This window comes from Rhamphochromis sp. 'chilingali' (genome assembly GCF_963969265.1).
Source record: "Rhamphochromis sp. 'chilingali' genome assembly, chromosome: 22".
Classification (NCBI taxonomy): domain Eukaryota; kingdom Metazoa; phylum Chordata; class Actinopteri; order Cichliformes; family Cichlidae; genus Rhamphochromis; species Rhamphochromis sp. 'chilingali'.
Window position 1 is genome coordinate 21,973,735 of NC_137950.1, and position 19,730 is coordinate 21,993,464.

Sequence of the window (19,730 nt, forward strand, 5' to 3'; positions counted from 1 at the left end):
CTGTTCTTTGGTGGGACGGTTAATGGAAACTGACAGGAAAATGTAAACGCTTAGCATGGTGACAATACCTTTGATTTCTACAGCTGTTGCACCGCACCCCAAAAAGCTTGAGGGTGTGTGTAGGTGTGTGTGTAGGTGTGTGTGTTAGAAAGATTTGTGAGCATCTTAAGACGTACGTGTGTAGCAGCATAGCGTGTTCGGCATACAAGTAGGACCTTCGTGTGTGTGTAGTATCCCAGCGTGGGCTCTGCTAGCTCAGCGCTTTCAGTCAGCCAATTAATTACAGAGAAGCACTGGAGACAGAGCAGCGTGTGGAACACACACATCGACACCGCTACACACACACACACACACACACACTGAATCACACCACACCACATTACACACAGCACTTCTCTTCACTCAGACACATATTTGTCATCACTGATGCAACAAATGGCGGAAACAGTGCTGCATAAGACTCGTTTACTACGAGGGTCTCACGATTTCACCGATCTCCTGTTTCTGTTTGGTTACTTTGCCACTGCTGAAATGATGAAATATAATAAATATTCATACATATAAATATGATAAATTAATTTAACCAGTACACAAGTCTATAAATGTGCTGCTTCTAAACACTTAATAAAATCTGCTCTTCACAGAACCACATGTTGTATTTTTACACTATGTGCAGAAAGACAAAATCCTGCATATGAGCAAAAGCCTATTTTAAATGCAACCAATAACAAAACAGGTAAATTGTGTAGATTAGTAGGTTTGTTGTCAAGTTAAAACCTCATCTTCACAAGCTGTTTTTAATAGTTTTTGAAGAAGAAAAAAAGAATAAAGGTCACTAAGTGGAAAGAAATCATACAAATACAGGCAAGAAAAAAAAATATATAATGTAGCAGCACTGCTTATACATTGCATGTCTTTGGCTTGAGATAGACTAGAGTAAGTGTTGAACCCTTTAAAGCGTGAACCATTAAACCATGAAATTGCCAAAAAAATCAAATGTTTTATTATAATGGACAGTTTATTAAAGTATCCGACTAATTTGTTTAAAAAACAAATTATATGTATAATTCCATATATGACTTTTAATTTGTATCGTATTTCCTACATCTGCCTTTTTTTAAATTGCTTAAAATGTACTGTGCAATTTATTTTGTCTCAAAAACTGTATGTATCAAATATTATACACTAGGCATTAAGGGGTTAAAGTGATCTTACATGAAAATACAAATCTGTGATACTCATTTTATACACGAACACCTGAGCTGCTTCTTACTCCTGCTGCTTCAGATACCTCTTTTGCACAAGTCCTGGAGCCTTTTTGAGAACAGGGTAGCAAAGAAATTGGACTTATTTTCATGGCAAGAAAATCATGGCTAAAAGAATCTGCAACTGCATCTGCAAACCGTTGCTGAATTCTCTTCAGCAGTGGATTCAGCTTCTTGGTAGAAATGTGAACATCAAGTCTGGGCGACAGCACCATGCTGGTTGTAATGGCATGCCTTGAGGTACAACCTTTAGTAACAATGAGGCTAATGTCCAAGACCAAACCTCCTTTGAAAATGGTTGTGTTTAAAACTTTTGTTCATCTGGTGTGCTTTTTTCCCTCTTTTAAAGCAAATAATCAAAAGTATTAGAGTGTTACATAACCAGTTGCAAGAATCCCCCCTGCTGAGTTGAAAGAGATAGGTTTCCCCGACCACTGCGTAAATCCATAAAAGAATTTAGTCTTTAATTAGCTTAAAAAAACCCAAAATGGTTTTGGTTGTTATATAGCATGAATAAATGAATATAAGGACATGTAAAAATAAACATTCCTGTGTGTGCAGCTCTAATTGTTTCTAATAATCTTCTGTTTGCTGTTTATTAGTTTGTCTTATTTCATTTGCATCATATCTCCCTCTGTTTATCTGTCATTTACTGTAATTAGTCTTTTCGTGATAACAAAAGGACCCAATGAAAAGAAAACACAATAACATAGTTTTGTCGCCCTACACTGGTTGGCAGATAAATGTAATGGAATAATAAACTGTTTGCATGTTAAACCATTAAACTGAAGTATAAGTGAATTGTGGACCATAATGGACCAACAGAAACTGTCAACCAGGAAAACTGCCACAATGAAATACAGCAGAGTAATGGGCACTGCTTTAGGTTTACAGTAAAACCACTACAAGCCATTAGAGGACAAAAGGAGGGGATGTTTTACCTTCAAAGCACAGAAGATGCACGAGTCCTCCATGCACTTATGAGTGGTCAGCTGTCGAAAGCTTCTGCGGAAGATGTCAAGATGCCAAAGAACCTGAAAGACAGTTAATGAATTTATTATTTATCCAGTGTTCAAACTGGAACCAAGTCCTTTGTCCCTTTTTGTCTTAATTTTATTGTTTATTCCTTAGATTTCAGTTCCCTCTTGTTCCTTCTTTGAGCTTCAGCATGTTTAAATTTCTTGTTTTTATTTATTTCTGCGGGTTTGATCCTGCTCTGCATCACCAAGAGCTAGATTTTTAACATATCTGTTTTCTTATTTGTTTGCAACTCATGTGCTTCACATGACTTTTAATCAAAGGGTTGTTCTTGAAAAAAGGCAATTTTGGAGTCTCCCAAAGAGCCAAAGCAAAACATTTAGTTAATTTGCTCTTCATTTACTAAAAAATAAAATGCACTTTTGATTATTGAGTGATCAGAAATAGCAGGAAACTGCATTTGATTCATGTCATCTAAAATTAAATCATTCTGCTCCACTACCCACACAGCCCAAAGATCCATGTTACGCAAGTAAAACCCATAAATCAGATGTTAATTGAGCAATAAGTAAAAGTTTGAATACACCCTTCTTTTGGTTACTGATTTAAAAGCTTCAGTATGTTGGAAAAATTCTTAAAAGCTGAACTTTCATTATTTAGTTCTTAAAGCATGCTTGGAAAAGCAACACTTTGATCTATGTCCTTGAAAAAGATCCAATAGAGACTTTTTCTCTTTTGTGCCATCATATACTACCTGCACCTAAAAGCAAAAATGCCTGCTTGTGTGCGCACTTTGTCTGTACTGATTTAAAACCTTCTGTCAGGACTTCTGGGAGAAAGGACGCAAACGCAGGACACAGAGGCAGGTTGAATAACAAAAAGCAAGCCCTTAATGGCTGTTATGAAAAAAGGAGATACAGGAAGTGCAAAAGACTAGAAAATAAAAACAGGGGATTAAAAATGGAACAAAAGAGGAAAAAGATGAACAGACAGTGAGGAAAACACAAGTTTATACACATGCAGTCGATTAAAGATAAAGAAAGTTGAAAACAACTGACACAGGTGAAAGTAATGAGGGTGGGGTATGCAATCACAAAGGAGGGCAAACAGGAAGTAAAGCAGCTAAAAACACACACAGTCATTACCAGAGTAAAACAGGAAGTGGGAACAAGAAAAGAAAGAACACACTGGGAAAACATGAACTCTATAAAAACACAAGAAAGAATATCAGTTAAACCAAAACAAGGCCAAACTTGAACAAATACTAAATTAAAAACCAGGACAGCCAAATTATTGCGTGATTAATATGAATTAAATCTCGATTTGGAGCGACCTGTTTTCACAAGATTTGTTCTCTTTATTTCTGATGGTTTCGCTGCTTAGAAACTGCAATTGCGTCAGTCGCCATAATCAGTGGAATTACCATTTTTGAATATGCAGTAAGGCTAAGTTTGGTGGCGTGACAGCTCGTGGCTGCAGGTTGGCATAGTAACACAGCATGTTTTCTGGTATGTTGGTTTTGCAGGTACACAGCAGCCAAAAATAGCGACTGACAGCACCGCTGAAAAGAAAAGAGCAGGCCAGGTGCTCTGTTTTTCTGGAGTTAAAAAGTTTGACTAAAATCTAAAACAAATGAGATCCGTGAGTTTAATCTGCACCCAGCAGTGTGGCAAAACGAGCGCTTTGTTCTGTGTTTGAAGAGATGAGGCTGCTCACTAATGCTTTTGATGCATGGGCTCAAACAGACAGTTAAAGATGCAGCAGGGAATCCTCTTTTACTTCTTTCAACATGTTTTTCAGGTATTAACGTGGAAACCTGCAGTACATACATCATTTATATATGTGAGAAAGGATGCTTCAACCCCACGTGAACTATAGTTAAGTGCAGTAATTCATGGCTTAGTGTGATATTTTAACTTTGATTTAAGACAAAATGAGACTGATGACATATTGAAAAGCTAAGCAGACATCAGATTGCACTCAGCAAGTGGACTTCCTCTTTTGCCATCAACCTGATCTGTTTACCTGCATCCAACCAAAGCCTGCCATCCTCAAGAAACCTCTGGTAGTAAACCTCTTCCCTTGTCCTTTCCGAACAGTTCTGCGTACAGATTTGCAAAATCTGTTTATAGAGGTTACTCACACTGTAGCTTTGAAAATAACTGAATCAAATGACTTTCAGTAATGTGAAATGATTGCAGAGAATCAACACCCAAGTCTGCAGCGCGTGATGGCTTTCAGCCATTTTCAGCTAATTGTTTTTTTCCATCAGCTTCCACTGAGTGTGCTTTCTGCTTTGTATATTTTCAGCAATAAAAGACAGTCAGCAGACATGGCGATGGAAAACTACCAGCAAAAAAACTCAAAGAAACTAAAGAGAAAACAAAAAAAACTTGCAGAAAGGGAAGGTAAACCAGCTGTTGCCGTTCTCCCTCTCTTCAATGCATAACTGGAAGAAAGAGCTTTGAGTGCATTAATTCAGCATGATGTTAAAAGATAATATTAACATAGCAGTGTCCCTTAGGCCTCTACAGAGATCTGCAGAACAAATGCACAAGACTGCACGCACTTACAGTATGATTGCAAAAGAAACCTGAGCATTACACTGGAATGTGTGTCTTATAAAGAGAGTGATAAGTGGAAGAAAGAAAAGACAGCTGATAACAGACTGCATGCTGACGCCAGTGTATCCCTTCTATCTTCCCCTCCTCACTGTTTCTCCTCCTCTTTCTGTAGTTTATTTGGTCGTGATGAATCGGCTCCCTGCACAGCACTGCAGCAGCCACAAGGAGGGCACAATCTCTCCATGCCCATCTCTCTTCATCAGCATGTATCTATCCATCTCATTTTTCTCCTCCTCTAAGCACATCCCTCGCTTTGTTCCTCCCCCTGTCTTTCTCGCCCCTGCTATCATTTGTATCATTTGTTTTTCCTTCCTCTTCGTTTTTTCCCCCTTTTTCATTTCTTTGTCTTTCTCTCGCAAACAATGGTGAGACTGCAGGAACATCTTAGGGGGGGAAAAAAAACACCAGTTCTATGCATGACAAAAACGATGACCTCATCAGCTAATGCTTTACTTGGTGTGATAAGTGACAGGATGATACCTGATGCACGAGTGCCAGATTTATGATGCCTTGGAAAAAGTTTGCACAAAGTACGCTCATGTGTTCACTGCATATTTGTGAGATTTATGGTTCCCTGAGACAGCACTTCTGCTCAGACCTGGTGCAGTTTTAGTAAGGCTACTTGTGCTGCCTCGGCTAAAGTCAAGAAACGCAAGATTACACAGATTACATGAAAGACTGCAACAATATTGGCTGCGGCTAAATGTAGATACAGACAGGTGGCAAATCAAAGGAATGTCTACTGCAGGAAGGAAACTTTATTCATCTATAAGATTTTGCTGCTTTGATGATGGTGGTGAAGACCGCTGTCTAACATCACAGAGGTGGTGATTGGCTTTAGAACAAGGGCCATAGCATCAATCAATTTTATACTCATCAACTCATTCAGTGAACCCTTGTGCCCTATGGATTGGGGAGCCTTGCCATATATCAGAGACAAAGGCGATCACTATCAGCAATGTCGTATTGATTTGGCCCAAAACATGCCAGCAGAATGGCCCGCAGGGGTACGCAGGGCCATCAGGACCCCTGACAGGAGAGGTCACGGGATCAGGATTTTTCTCCTTTAATGTGTCATTCCACTATATCTGTGTTATTTTGGCAAATACAGTACCACACACTCATGTAATCTTTATCATTCTACTTATTCATGATTCACAGAAATAATACAGCTTAAATGCTCATGTTAAAATCAGTGTGTGAGCTCATGGCTCATTGCCTCATCTTGTTGTGTGCATCTTTATGGGATTTGCAATTTTTGGGGGTTGTGGTCTGTCTCTGGCAAAACTCCCGTATTACTTAAAAAACATGCAGATTCACCTTTTTTAAGAAGTCAAAGTGAGTTGAAACTCCAAATAGATTACATTTTTTGGTACTTTCTTTGAGTCATTATGGCCTGAACAACATAAAATGAACTGACTATGGTAATACCCAACGCCTTATTTTCATTCTTGGACTCACCTTGAGTAGTTTTGCATGATTCACTGTTCAAAATAGCTCTAATTCACTGAGCCTTGGTGCTATTAATCATCAGTCTGAACACTTGCTTTAACTTGCGTCTAATTGGCTGACCCTTACAAACAAAAGGTTCAAACAGCAGGTGGGTGGAGCTCTGTGACCACTTTTTAATGAAGCCTACAAATGTCAATTGATTTGCTTATAAAGAGCTAAATAAATAGGTTACCATCACATATAAATGGCGTTGGGTTGTGACTTAGAAGCCTTGATAAACAGTCTTATTATAAATTCCTGTAACTTTAAAGGCTTCCAAAATGTACATACACACAGCTGCTGTCATTAATAATTGGAAACACTGTCACACTGAGGCATTTCCTGCACGTCAGCTGATCAGCATCAGCTGACTCTCTTAAATACCAATCACATTCAAACATCCCCCGGTAGTCTTCAATAAAGACAATAAGGAGGCCTTCATAATCGGATAACCGGAGCACCACCTGCCTCAAAGTGCTCTTAGGACTCTGTTGGCTGAATTCTGCCCTCCATGTCCCCAGCTCCTCCTGTTCCAGTCTCCTATTACCACATCTGGTAATGCCATCTCATTTCCTGTGCTTTTTGTTTAACACATGATACTGTTGTCATCGCAAAAGCGAGTTCATAATATCCTGTACTTTTGACTCGTGTATCTGTCATTTAGAACAGCAGTCCCCAACCTTTTTTGCGCCACGGACCGGTTTATGCCCGACAATATTTTCACGGACCGGCCTTTAAGGTGTCGCGGATAAATACAACAAAATAAAACTAGTACCGGTACCGAAAAAAAAGAAGATTTATTCATAACACACGTGAAAAGACCCAGGAAAACCGAGTTAACGATAAAAACGATAACAAAATAACGCTGAAAACCGATTAAAAACCCTGAAAACCACACATTTCACACCTGAGCCTCAACTCTCGCGGCCCTTTTGAATAGTTCTTAAGCTACATACAATTGTAGCCACACTACAATTTTTTGCTCTACCTTCCCAATGCTGATTTTATTTCTCAAGTTTAATCATCAACTGAGCTCTGCTCCAACACTCAAACCTGCTCTGAATTCTTTCATTAAATGATGACTTTCAATAAACGCCCTTCGTTTTAATTCCCCCTGCATCAGTGATGAGTTTGCCTTTTGCATCAAATCACAAATATCGGAAATGCTTCAAAAGCCTGTTTTGTTGTCTGGTTCCTAGGATCATATTCAAACAAGTGCAAACCTCAAACTTGTCCCCACCGCTAGACCTTGAAATTGAGTAATGTTTTCTTTTTGAGTGTTTTTTGTATATTGCCTTATAGGGCTACTGGCATAATAATAACAACCATGCTAAATTTCTCCTGTTATTTGAATATTTAAAAAAAGCAAATTCCTTCAAAGTTACAAGTCAACACAAAGAGGAGACATTGTCTCCCAAAGAAAACACTGCTGCTAAACTACCTCCAATCCCTTGTTTGCAGTCCAGGCTTTTCTTCTATGACTTATCAGTGTCACTATGTAACACATTTCCATAACGCTCACGTAGCGGCTAGTTTGGCACAGCCTCAAACAAAGAATAAGCAGCTACCTTGCACTCCGGCCTCTTTATTTGCTTGCCAGAGTCTGTAACTATAAAACGTCTCAGCTACAAATGTTCTGCTGTTGGCAGTCAGAGTGAACATAAGAGTCTTCGTGCACTCACAGCAACCAAGGAACTAAAGAATCAGTGCATTACTTTGATTTTTTATGGAAGTTTCTCTGCAATAAAATGTCCAAATGCTGAACATTAGCGTTAGCTTTGACTGTATGCCCACTGAACAGAAGCTAGAGAATGTCAAAATGTTAGAGTTGAGTGCAATCAGAAACTGCAAAAATCTTAGGAGTCAGCAAGAACTGTGTGAATTATTTCTGCTAAGCCACAACCTCAACTCGGCTGGCTTTATTCTTAGCGTTCCCTGATGGTGAATATGTGAAAAATTAGAAGGATCACTTCCACCTAGTTTCAAGGAATTAGGCTGGGAATTTTCAGAATAATCTTGCTGACAGACAGACTAAAGGCAGCGGAAACACCTCTTCACTGAAGCTTGAGCGTCCACCTCGACAGGATCAGAGTGACCAGTAAAGCATGCTGACCTGCACCATGGCATATTTAGCATACTGCGTCTGTTTGCACACACTAAATATTTTTCTTTACTATTAAGTAGTGTGGCGTGCTACAGCAGTCTCTACTTGTTCAGGGTCAGATTCTGATTCAAGCAGGTAGTGCTGAACTCTGACATCAGTACAGGTCCTGCAGCAATGTGCAGTGTGAAAAATCTTACTTTACTTTCACTTCAGCTGTATAACTGCAGGAAAACCAATGCAAGCGTATGATAAAAAATTTAACTTTGCAATCCATACAGACATGCTTTGTTTTTGATAAGAGTCATGTAGAAAACGCTGCACATCTACAATCTTAATTTTGCTCTTCCCTACCACTGCATCACACACACACAAGCACACGCACATGTGCACGCTGATGCCTGATGAGTGAACCCATGTTTCTTTTTTATCAAAGCCAGCATTATCCATACATCCTTTAGCTATGATATTTTTTTACCTGTGTTTACACAATGAAAAGTTGCTGAACATGCGCTTTACCTCGGAGCACCTCGCTCATTATACTACATAAATTGATACAGAAAAAAAAAAACACTGATGCAGCTGCTGTCACACAGCAGCTCCACTGCAGCAGCAGCAGCAGGAGGTTAACTTCTTTGCCCAAGGGGCCTTGAGGAGCAGGAGAGAGAGTATCTCACTTAGTATCGATGCACAATAGCAGTAAGACACTATACAGAACAAAGAGCAAAGCTTTTTTTTACAGCTAGCTGCTGAATGGACTGGTTGACAGTGTTTTTTTTAATGTTAACAAGATCTTAAAAACGTGATTTATAAATATTCATGAAATAAATGAACATAAATGAATAAATAATATGTCATAATGGTTTGTTTCAGTGTAAAAAAAAAAGAATATTTTTGGATTTCAGGCAGAAAATGTAGGGCTCTGTAAAAATAAAATGTTTCCCTATTAGAGACGTGGCATTTGTACATTTTTACATTAAAAAAAACTAAAATAATTTCTGCAACAATAATGTTTGGTTGCAGGATAACTGCTGATGAAGCAAGTTGTAAAGCTGAAATCTGATGTCTAATTGTTAATCTCACCTGCCAACAGACAGTTAATACAAGCAAAAACGCCCACATGAGCACCCCCCCCCCCCCCCACACACACACACAGACACACACAGTAAAGTACTGCCAACTGCAGCTCAGTTCTTTAACACTGCCTCAGTTTATCCTCACTCATCTGTGTCCTGCTAAAAACATCCTCTCCCCATTCTGTGTGTGCATGTGTGTGCACATGTGTGTGTGTCCTTGAAGTGGCCCACTTCCTTTGGTGCTGAAGCTGCACTGCATGCCTCTGTTGAGGCATTTTCTTTATTTCGCAAAAAAAACCAAACTATATGTCCTTCACTTTGTCTTTTCATCTCTCTCCCTCTCCCCCCACTCCCTTCTTTGCTCTTCACAAACATTCTGTTCTTTCTTCTTACCTTATTGGACTCTTTAATTCCTTTATACCTCTGAGCGGCATCCCCTTCGGTCTTCTCCTTGGTTTTTTCATACTGCATACTCCTCATCCCTTTCTTCTCTACTCCTCCTTCAGCAACTTTTCCTCTTCACATCTATCCCTCTGCTCTCTCCGACTCTCCCTAAGCTTCTGCCCCGCCACCCCCCTCCCTCTTCAGCTAACTTCTCTCTTTTCTTACTCTCTCTCTCTCTCCGTCGCTCTCTTTCAAGCCAGTACTCAAGAGGTATTTACTGTGTGTGTGTGTGTGTGTGTGTGTGTGTGTGTGTGTGTGTGTGTGTGTGTGTGTGTGTGTGTGTGTGTGTGTTCATGTGAGGGCAGGTATGTTTGTGCCAGCTGGAAGTCTTGGGAGGAGGGAAGCAATCTTTATGTGTGTGTGTGTGTGTGTGTGTGTGTGTGTGTGTGTGTGTGTGTGTGTGTGTGTGTGTGTGTGTGTGTGTGTGTGTGTGTGTGTGTGTGTGTGTGTGAGGAGATGCAGCAGCACAGCATAAGCATCCACATACTCAGACTGGATGTCCACACTGAAGCCAGACGGTCAGCCATGCCAAAACCAACCGAAACACGCAAACCCTCGTTAATATGGCACTAATCTCATCCCCGTCGCGCTTTAAGAGTAATTTACTGCAGGCTTCATGAAAGTGTGTGTTAGCATTGTGCATTATGTCCTAAATGTGAAAATATAGACACAGATGTTGAAAAATGAGTTTTTATATAAGAAAGTAGTTGCTATTTTTTGCCAATAGTACACAAACTTAAACTGAAACATTTTCACTGTAAAGGCTTTCAGAGAAACACAGATTTGGAGAAATAATCACCTGTATTTTGTGCTTTTCTTACATAGAAGAGTGAGTTGTTAAGCAGCCAGAAAGTATTTGGAGCTGTGTAATTTATTATTCTTTATCACTATAGATAAAAATGCAGCTTTTCTTACAGAGTCTACATATTTTAGAGGAAGGTAAATGGAACAGCAGACAAGTTAAAGTGACAGATAATCAAATAAAGTCAGATTTTTTTTAACTTCTAAGAAAACCTACGAATTTAGAGCACTTGAACTAGTGTGACAATTACTCATGCAGGTGGATTAAGATCAGGTGCCATTGAATACTGCTTTAGTCGTAAGAATCTCCATGAAAAACATTTTAACGCCTAAAACTTTCTGCCCAGAAAATGCTTGTGCATGTGTTTATCTGACTGACCTGCAGGGCGCTGTTGAGGAAGCAGCTGTTCTGTCCCGGCTCGTTGCTCAAGCCTTTGCTGGGTGCGATAGAGGTCATGGTTCTCGGGGTCACCAGCCCCTGCACCCCACCTACCGCTCCACCGCCCGACGCAAAGTAGTTCCTCTTCCACGACATCACTACCTGGACGCCCCCGTTTCCACGACAAGGCGGAGAAGGGGCGGGGCAGCAGACCAAACAACGGCCTCTATGTCACTCCCATGAGAGAGAACGAGGGAGAATGAGAGAAAAGCAGAGGAGGACAAAATGGACGGAGGAAGAGGAGGGAGGTGGCGGCCGTAGATTGAAGAGACGCGGTGTGTCTTAGACGGGGATTTGGCACCCATACAACCCTGCCCCTCTCCAGCCGTGTTTTTACTTTAAAATCTGTCCACTTGCATGAGCCAGCGGTTGGCTTTTTGTTTTTCTGTTTTTAGCTCCTCGGATTTAGCAGTTTGTGTTTAAAGACATGAGAACGTTTCCAAAGCGTCCTTTGGCAGATTCTGTCACATGGATTAGACAGCGCTGCTGCTCCCATGTGGGGACTCCGTCGATGCTTTCTTCTCCTCTTTTACTTTGCCTGCAAGACACAAAGACCAACCTGTTAGGACTCTGCACACACAACAACGAGCAACAAGAACCTTTAGCAGGTTTACCAACAGGTACAACTGTGGTACTAAATCCTGTTGAATCCATAGACAGAGTGATGTTCCTTTAGTACCAATGCAGCTGAAAAAAAATGACGAGGACTTGTAAAGACTTAAACAATAAACTCTGTTCCAGGGTGTTAACCAGATAAATGAAAGTGAGACTGGTCTACCCCTCCTGAGAGTTTGTTTGGCAGATACAAGAATATCACTGATAACTATTCCCTCTATTGCCTTTATACTTATTACAACACGCTAGCATGGAAACAACATGAACAAGTAATCACCACATTCGATCACTCAAAGCAAAACTGCAACTTTAACCTAGATAGCAGCAACATTTGGTCCTAATCAGGATACTTTGGCACTTTGGCTCAGACTTTGAGACTAGATGTGGCCCAATAGTCACAACATACCAACCCAGTCTCATGGCATGGGAATAGTCCCACGTTTTGCCGCGATATCAGGTTGAACACACCTATTGTCTTGCACATGTTAAGTAGATCCTTTGGGTCACATGGGTTGCAGGTTGGGAACTCTGCAAGACATTTACAACCAATTTTTGCAAGGCCATATGATGTTGGAGGGTGAACTTGGTCTATAATTATGATTAAGTGGGTGGTTTGTGTCAAAGTATCATACACATGATTGCCAGGACTAGGTTTCCTAGCAGAACTCTGCGTGGTAACAAGATGATTAATGTCATTCCCTTCACATGTCAGTGGTATCAATGTAATGGCGGATCACTGTATACTTCTGAAATCTGTCTTGGCCTCTTTTATGGCATCAACACATAAAAAAGGCAAAATAAAATAATGAAATACATTTAAACCAGCAAATTTTAAAAAGGCGGTAAAGGCTGTTGCTTTGCCATCATGTAAACATCATACGAACACAATAATATGAGGGAGGGTAGCAGTGCATCAGTGGTAGGACACAGGAAGAAATCTGTTATGTCATTTCATAATCAGTACTTAGGGACATTATCTGGAGCTTATGCTGGTTCAAGCATCAATATGCACGGCTTCTAAACATGCGTGTGTGAGATGATAAAAAAAAGGCAATCTGTGTGTTTGTTACTCTACAATATGTGTGCGTGGGTGTGTGTGTACATGAAGTTGCATAACACCACAGGGCAGTAGCTAGCATATCCGCAGTGCCCCCTCCACCCTCCCTCCCTTCCTTCCTTCCTTCCCCTATAGCTTCCCCACTTTTGGCAATGCTCCCTCGCCTGATTGCTGGGTTGCGTTACTGCCACAGCACCCCCTTGGCGAGAGGCCAGAGGGCGCAGGGATGCTGCGGCGAGCAGGTGAGCAGCGTGGGCAGTTGCTATGGCGATGGCCACATGGGATGGGTAACAGTGGGGTGGGGTGATGGGGGGTGGGATAGAGCTTGGGGAGGGGACATCGTGACAAGGATGGCAAGTGAAATGCATCAGAGCGAATACAGAAGGAAACATTATGCAACTGTTAGGCAGCAACATTGTCAGTTCATCCACTTGTCACAGTCACAGAGTTCTACTGCAAACTCTATCTATCTATCTATCTATCTATCTATCTATCTATCTATCTATCTCTTATATACGTTTATCCGTTAACAAACAAATCCAAATTGCCTGAGGATTTAAAAAGGGATTTGGTGTGCCATTTTTTTCTCTACAGCACAGCATTCTGAGCTTCTTTCTCAGCATACAGTGTGCATGTGTGTGTGTGTGTGTGTGTGTGTGTGTGTGTGTGTGTGTGTGTGTGTGTGTGTCGCTGAGCCTGTGTAGAGTGTGTGATCACACATCCTCTCTCTGACTGCACCCTACAGCCCCACACAGCCGAGATCGCTCTGGCAAGCCTTCGCACAAGTGCTGTTTATGCGTGTGTGCATGTGTGTGTGTGTGTGTGTGTGTGTGTGTGCTCATGCGTTTGTGTGTCCCCACATCTTCGGCTAGTTACCATGGAAATAGGCCAAGCAGCAGGCACGCGGGGGAAAAGCCGAACCATGTGATTTTACAGAGAGACACACTGTGCTGCACTGGTTGAGATAGCGCACACACACTCACACACACACACTCACACATGGGGCTGGCAAGTGATGATGATGATGTGTATTGATGCTAGAGACTTCCTGGAAGCCAGAGTGAGTCAAGGCACAAGTCATTCAAATTCCCTGACCACGCACTGGCAGGCATAAGGAAACCAGGACCTGTGGATACAGCACAGACAGATGGAGGAGATTTTCCACGTGTGAAGTTGAGGTGAGGACACTCTTTGTGTCGTGCACCAAGACACTAACCTGTGACCTCATGTCCGCCTTATCAACTTGGTGGAAGTCAGCGCAACCTGGCTTTGAGCATGAGGCAGTTGTCACAGAGTGAGCAGTCACCTTTTCTCAGCAGTCAGTAGTCATTTTCAGATATCCATCTCTGCCAGCTTCTGATACAAATAAGCAGCGAGGGCTGTAGTGCTCTACTAATAATTTCACTACATTTCTCAGTGGTGTTGTGGTAAGGTTGCAGATTTCTAAATTTAATAACTTTTCAGCGAAGCTTTTTCTTAAGTAGTGCATTAGCATCCATTTTACATTTACAGAGCATTTCAGAAGCTGAGGATCAGCAACGGGTTCTGCTGCAGTCTGAGAGAAAACTAAGGGCCAGATTTCCTGCTGCAGCACCGCAAGTTGGGTTCTGCTGTGAAAAGTGGCAAGGCTGCATGTAAGAGGTGGGAAGATTTTTGTAACTGACCCTGTTGCATATGTATTTCTGGGAGTTCTTTTCTCAAGGCACAAAACTTAGAGAGGACAACATTTAACTGAAGAGTGCAAAATGATTTATTAAGATTTGCGACACGCAATTCTGCTAATTGCACCAATATTTAATGCCACAAAATGGCATATCTTATTTTTTGTGCTTCATATTGAGATGAATTGTCTGCAGCTGGGTTTAGAAAACAGTAGCTTTTATCAATTACCCATAAAAGTAACCCCACCTATGAGTGCTATTTGGGAATCACACTCACATGCTATTTTGCCTTGTTTAGTAAATCTCTCCCTAAAGGAGGATTCGGATGTATAAGTTGCTTCAACATTTTCTAGTGCATGTGCCTGACATTTAGCTGATATTGTTGTTCACTGACCTGTTGTAGGCAGGAACATCATTACAGCATTAGCAGTTGGCATGACCTAAGCCAGCTGCCTGTGTCTTACAGGGTGATTACTCACCACAATGATCAACTTGTACTTCATTCTGATGTCTAACAACAATCTGCAAAAGCCAGTTTCTCACCACAGTTTGGTGAAAACCAAACACAGCATATCAGTGCGAAAATGTCAAAGCACCTGTCATGCACAGAGGCAGAGGGGTGATGAGTCGCACTTGCTTTGTAGCCACTGATCCTGGATGCCTCACTATCATCAAGTCGACCATGAATTTCTCTGCATGCCAAAGATTCAGAGTGGCTAAAAAGAAAAGTATCAAGGTGTTGCAACGGCAAATGTGATTAAAATAAACTTAAGAGAGCTGAGCTTAAACAAATGCCTTCAAAGCACACAATGATGTAGGAGCGCAATTATTGTACTAGATCTTTTCTCTGTGTAGCTACTTGAATGATATTCATCATCCATTCAATTAAAGGAACAGTTCACTCCTATTTTTGAGAACTGCAAGGAAAAGGCCATCTGCTCCCATCATATACACGAGAAGGCATTCATTTCTATCTCAAAAACTGGGTAACTCACACCAAAACAATCAAGATGAATAAAAAGCACTTTTGATGAATGAAAAAATTGATTTAATAGTAGTTTAACTCTATTGAAATCTTCTGTTCTGTTCAACTAGTATCAACGCTGTTGATGAATGACACCTGAACGCACACAGCTGTCCACTGTCCCATGTAGACCTGTGTAGTGGCTCCATCAATGCCAGCCTCCATTATACTAGCACTAGAACTAATAAACTATTACCACTACTGCCACTAGTGCTGTTAATAATACATTGCTTTCAGTAATAATATTTTTGATGTCCCTTTCTCTTGAACTGTCTCGTCTTCTTCTGTCCTTTATCTATCTTTTACTCTTCTTCCTGTTTTTCAGCTTTACTTCAGCTCATCAAGTGATACGCAGGAGGTTTGCAGAAGTTTATCCAAGGACAGAATCTGACGGATGGATGGATGCCTGTTTGGTCCCCGGTGCACTGTGGGGCCTCGTCTTTGATCCATATAAATGTTAACATTCGATGAAAAACATTCCTCTACGTTCATCTGCTATTCTGTCGCTCTGTCACGTCAACATTTGACACTGTATGGCAAATACAGCAAGCTTTTATTGAATTTTCTCTTCTAATCTCAGTCCTGTTCTAAGACTTCTTTCCATCTTTCTTTGCTTTGGGAAAAAAAGTCCACAGCTTCACTGTGGTCTGTATTATAGCCGTTGGGTTTCATTCAAAGTATGTGAGCTATGATGTATCGACCAGGAAAAACTGAATGGACATATCAACACTTCTATGTCCCTCCTCCCTATTCAGCTAACTTGGGCTTCATTAGTTTTCCAATTAGGAATAAAAATTATTTTATTATTGAGAAGGTCAGGATGGTAATTTTAGTCAAACTGTGGACCCCAAGCCTTTTTAACCTCACATGTAATGAGGTGAGAATCGTCCTTAGAGGGATATTTTTTTTTAGTATGTTAATCTTTAAAGAATTCATGCAAGAAAAAACAATCAAACCAAGTAAAATTACATTAAAAACAAGCAGTTTATGAAGCAGAAATGCAGTGTGCTCCCTTTTGTTTATACCGACAACCTCCAGAGAAATCAGATAATAGAAAATGTTATAATATGGCCAAAATATTAAATATATTAATATTTAACATTAAAAGTCGTGATATTTTTCTGCATCACATTCAAAAACCCTGGGTATTACTACACTGCTATTACCGCTACTCTTCAGATTTTCAGCCACTTCAGTGACGTCTGTATCTGTTGGGTGATGACGTCTGGCCCACAGCTCTCTCAGAGGTGTTGGGATTGTGCACAGAGCCAGTTTGGCTCTTCTACACCCAAGTAGGAAAACTATTAATAGAGCTCACTTTGTGAACAGGGCTATTGTCGTGTTCAAACCAGGCGGTGTCTTTCCCAAACTGTTGCCAAAAACTTGGAAGCAATAAGCGCACTACAATCTGAGCAAATTATACATCAGTAGCTCTTCTGAAGCTTGTGATCGCATTTTACACAGATGGAGTGGCCAAGCTTTAAGTCAGCAAGATTTCGAGTCCTTAAAATGTGTTTAAATTGCTTGGAAATCTGAACATTTGCAGTTTTGTCAGAACTGAAAGAGCTCCATCTGCAGAGTAAGACTGAGTGATACGTTTAAAGGATGCAGAACAACAACATCCATCCATTTTCTTCCACTTATCCAATTTGGAGCCATGGGGGCTGGGGCCTTTCACAAATGTCATAGAGCGAGAAGGTACACCCTGGACAGGTCACCAGTCTGTCCCAGGGCTAATACAGAAAGACAGCTTGTATTCCTCTCTACAGCCAATGTAGACTCAACAAATAATCTAACAGAGAGAACCCACGCACCTCTTAAACAGTTTTAGACCTAAAAATCGAATATTTTTAGGTCTAAAACTGTCTACCATGGCTGACTCCTCTGATTACAAAAATATAATGAAGCAGGGGAAGCTTGTTGGCAAGACTACCTTTGTGTCTGACAAGTCTCTACTAAATGAGCCTGCAGTGACTCTCAGTTTCACAGAAACATCCTATCTCAGTTTTAAAATACCAAGATGGCAATGACAAAAGTGTTCGGTTTGGGCCTTCACAACGAAACTTCACTAACCAACAGATGATGTCACAGTGTCTTTGTCTTTTAAATACAGTATATGGTTACATTCACATGAATGACAAGTCCCAAGTGGAACTGATGGTGAATATTGGTATTTATTTATGTTGAACGCAGAGGAAGCGATTCATGACAACCAGAGATCACAGAAAGTCAGCGGTATCTGGCGTCATCAAGCAACAGTTGGATCCTAAGATATGCTTGTTTTCCAGTACCACGATTGTGTCATTTTGATGAGAGCCTATGAAGAGGGCTTTTCAACCTACGCAAGCATGCTCCTGTGAAGTCCTCCAAAAACCCAACAGCATGTAGCTCGGCTATGCGTAGATCGAATGCTGGTTGGTTGGCAAGTGGGCCAAAGAGGTTCAGGGAGTGCCAGGACACTTTTCACTGTTTTTATCACTCAGTTCCACTTTAGCTAGTTTACTGTTAGAACTTTGCTCTTCTGCAGCTGGCTGACAGACCAGCAACAACACAACCAAGAGTAGCCCACAAACAGGCTGTTCATACCTCGCCCACGGTCTGCACTGCCAACGGTCAACAATGTTCACCCCATAACTGCAAATGTATCGTACAGTTGCCGGTTTGCATAAGCAAACCACCGACTGATATGGCAGGATGGTAAATATTGTTAGATGATTACCTAGGCAACCAGAAACTGTCTCATTTTATCCTGTTTTTTCCTTTTAAGTTGTATTTCCCATCTTAAAAACTGACTGGGAGGGTATTACTTGACACTATTTGCTGTCTCTCTCTCTCTCCCTCTCTGCTGTGGGTTAGTATGGCTTGGTGACAATGACACTGGTGTCAAGCAAGCTGAACAAAGAGCTGATACTGTCCCCAAGGACAATAGCCTGCCTCTGACGCTGTCTTCTTCCCTCTGAAGCAAACCTACAGGCGAGAAGTATATTTAAATATTGCTGTAAAAGAAAGACTCGATCTTTCAGAAACTACACGCTGCCTTTGTTTGTCCTTTGGCTGCACTTTCTTCACTCCTTTCCATTCACTTCATTCCTGTTCTCTGCTTCTCACTTTCTTCCACTGACCTCTATTTTCCATTTTCATTCACTCTCTCCACTTCTCTCCCACCATTCATCTCTGTCTCTTTCCTTTCAGTTTCCAAAAAAACCCCACATGCATGTTCTCACATACACGCGCACACACACACACACACACACACACACACACACACACACACACACACACACAGTGGTTTCCCTGTAATTGGGTTATGTGTAACTTCAAATAGCCCCGGCTGACAATAGGGAGAGCCCAGAGTTCATCCTCCCCTCCGTGCTTCTCCTTCTCACCCCTCTTTCCCGCTCTAAACTTATATTTGTGTGTTTCATGTGTATGTGTGTGTGTATGTGTGTATGAACATACTGTATGAGCACGTGTCGCTGCATGTGTAAGCATATTACCGAGACGTGGGTCTTTTTTTTTTAAAGCTTCAAGGTTATTTTCCTGATCACACTCTGCAACATTAAAGTTTACATGTGAAATAATACATGTAATTGCATGCACCCGCACAAAAACACACACACGACCCATTATAGCTGTGCACATGAGCTCACCCGATCCTGTTAGTAGAAAATAAGAAGAGTGGTGAATATTTGCTTAATATTTAGGCTATTACATAACCATCAATATTTACAATGCATTCTGGGAATCATGTGCGATTTTTGCGGTTTTGGTGAGAGAGAGAAAAGAACGAGAAACGGCATTCAGGGTTGATGGAGGACAGGAATGGAAAGGAAAGGAAGAAGAAAAAAGAAAAGGAAGCAATGTAAGTAAATGAAAAGAAAGGAGAGAAAAGATAAGGAAATCAAAGAAAGGAAAGGAGATAAAGAAGAAAATTAGAAAAAGAAAAGAAAGGGGAGGAAAGGTAAGAAAATCAAAAAAGGAAAGGAAAGGAGAAAAATTAAGAAGTTAAAGAAAAGAAAGCAAAGGACATTAATGAAAAGGAAGGAGAGGAATGAAATGAAGCAAATGGAAAAGAAAAAAATGAATAGGAAGTCAAAAAAGAAAAGAAAACAAAGGAACTAAATGAAAAACAATGATAGAAAAGGAAACCAAAA

General features: G+C 40.8%; 1 protein-coding gene across 1 annotated transcript in view; it reads right to left on the minus strand.

The window, feature by feature from the left end:
* The window catches only part of usp54b (ubiquitin specific peptidase 54b), a 58,627-nt gene that overhangs the window by 36,692 nt on the left and 2,205 nt on the right, over window positions 1-19,730 (minus strand). The window contains exons 2-3 of the mRNA XM_080873090.1: window positions 11,160-11,757; window positions 2,207-2,299 (exon numbers count right to left, since the gene is read on the minus strand). Coding sequence (XP_080729216.1) covers window positions 2,207-2,299; window positions 11,160-11,315 — 249 coding nt within the window. The 5' untranslated portion in view covers window positions 11,316-11,757. The remainder of the gene's footprint in view (window positions 1-2,206; window positions 2,300-11,159; window positions 11,758-19,730) is intronic.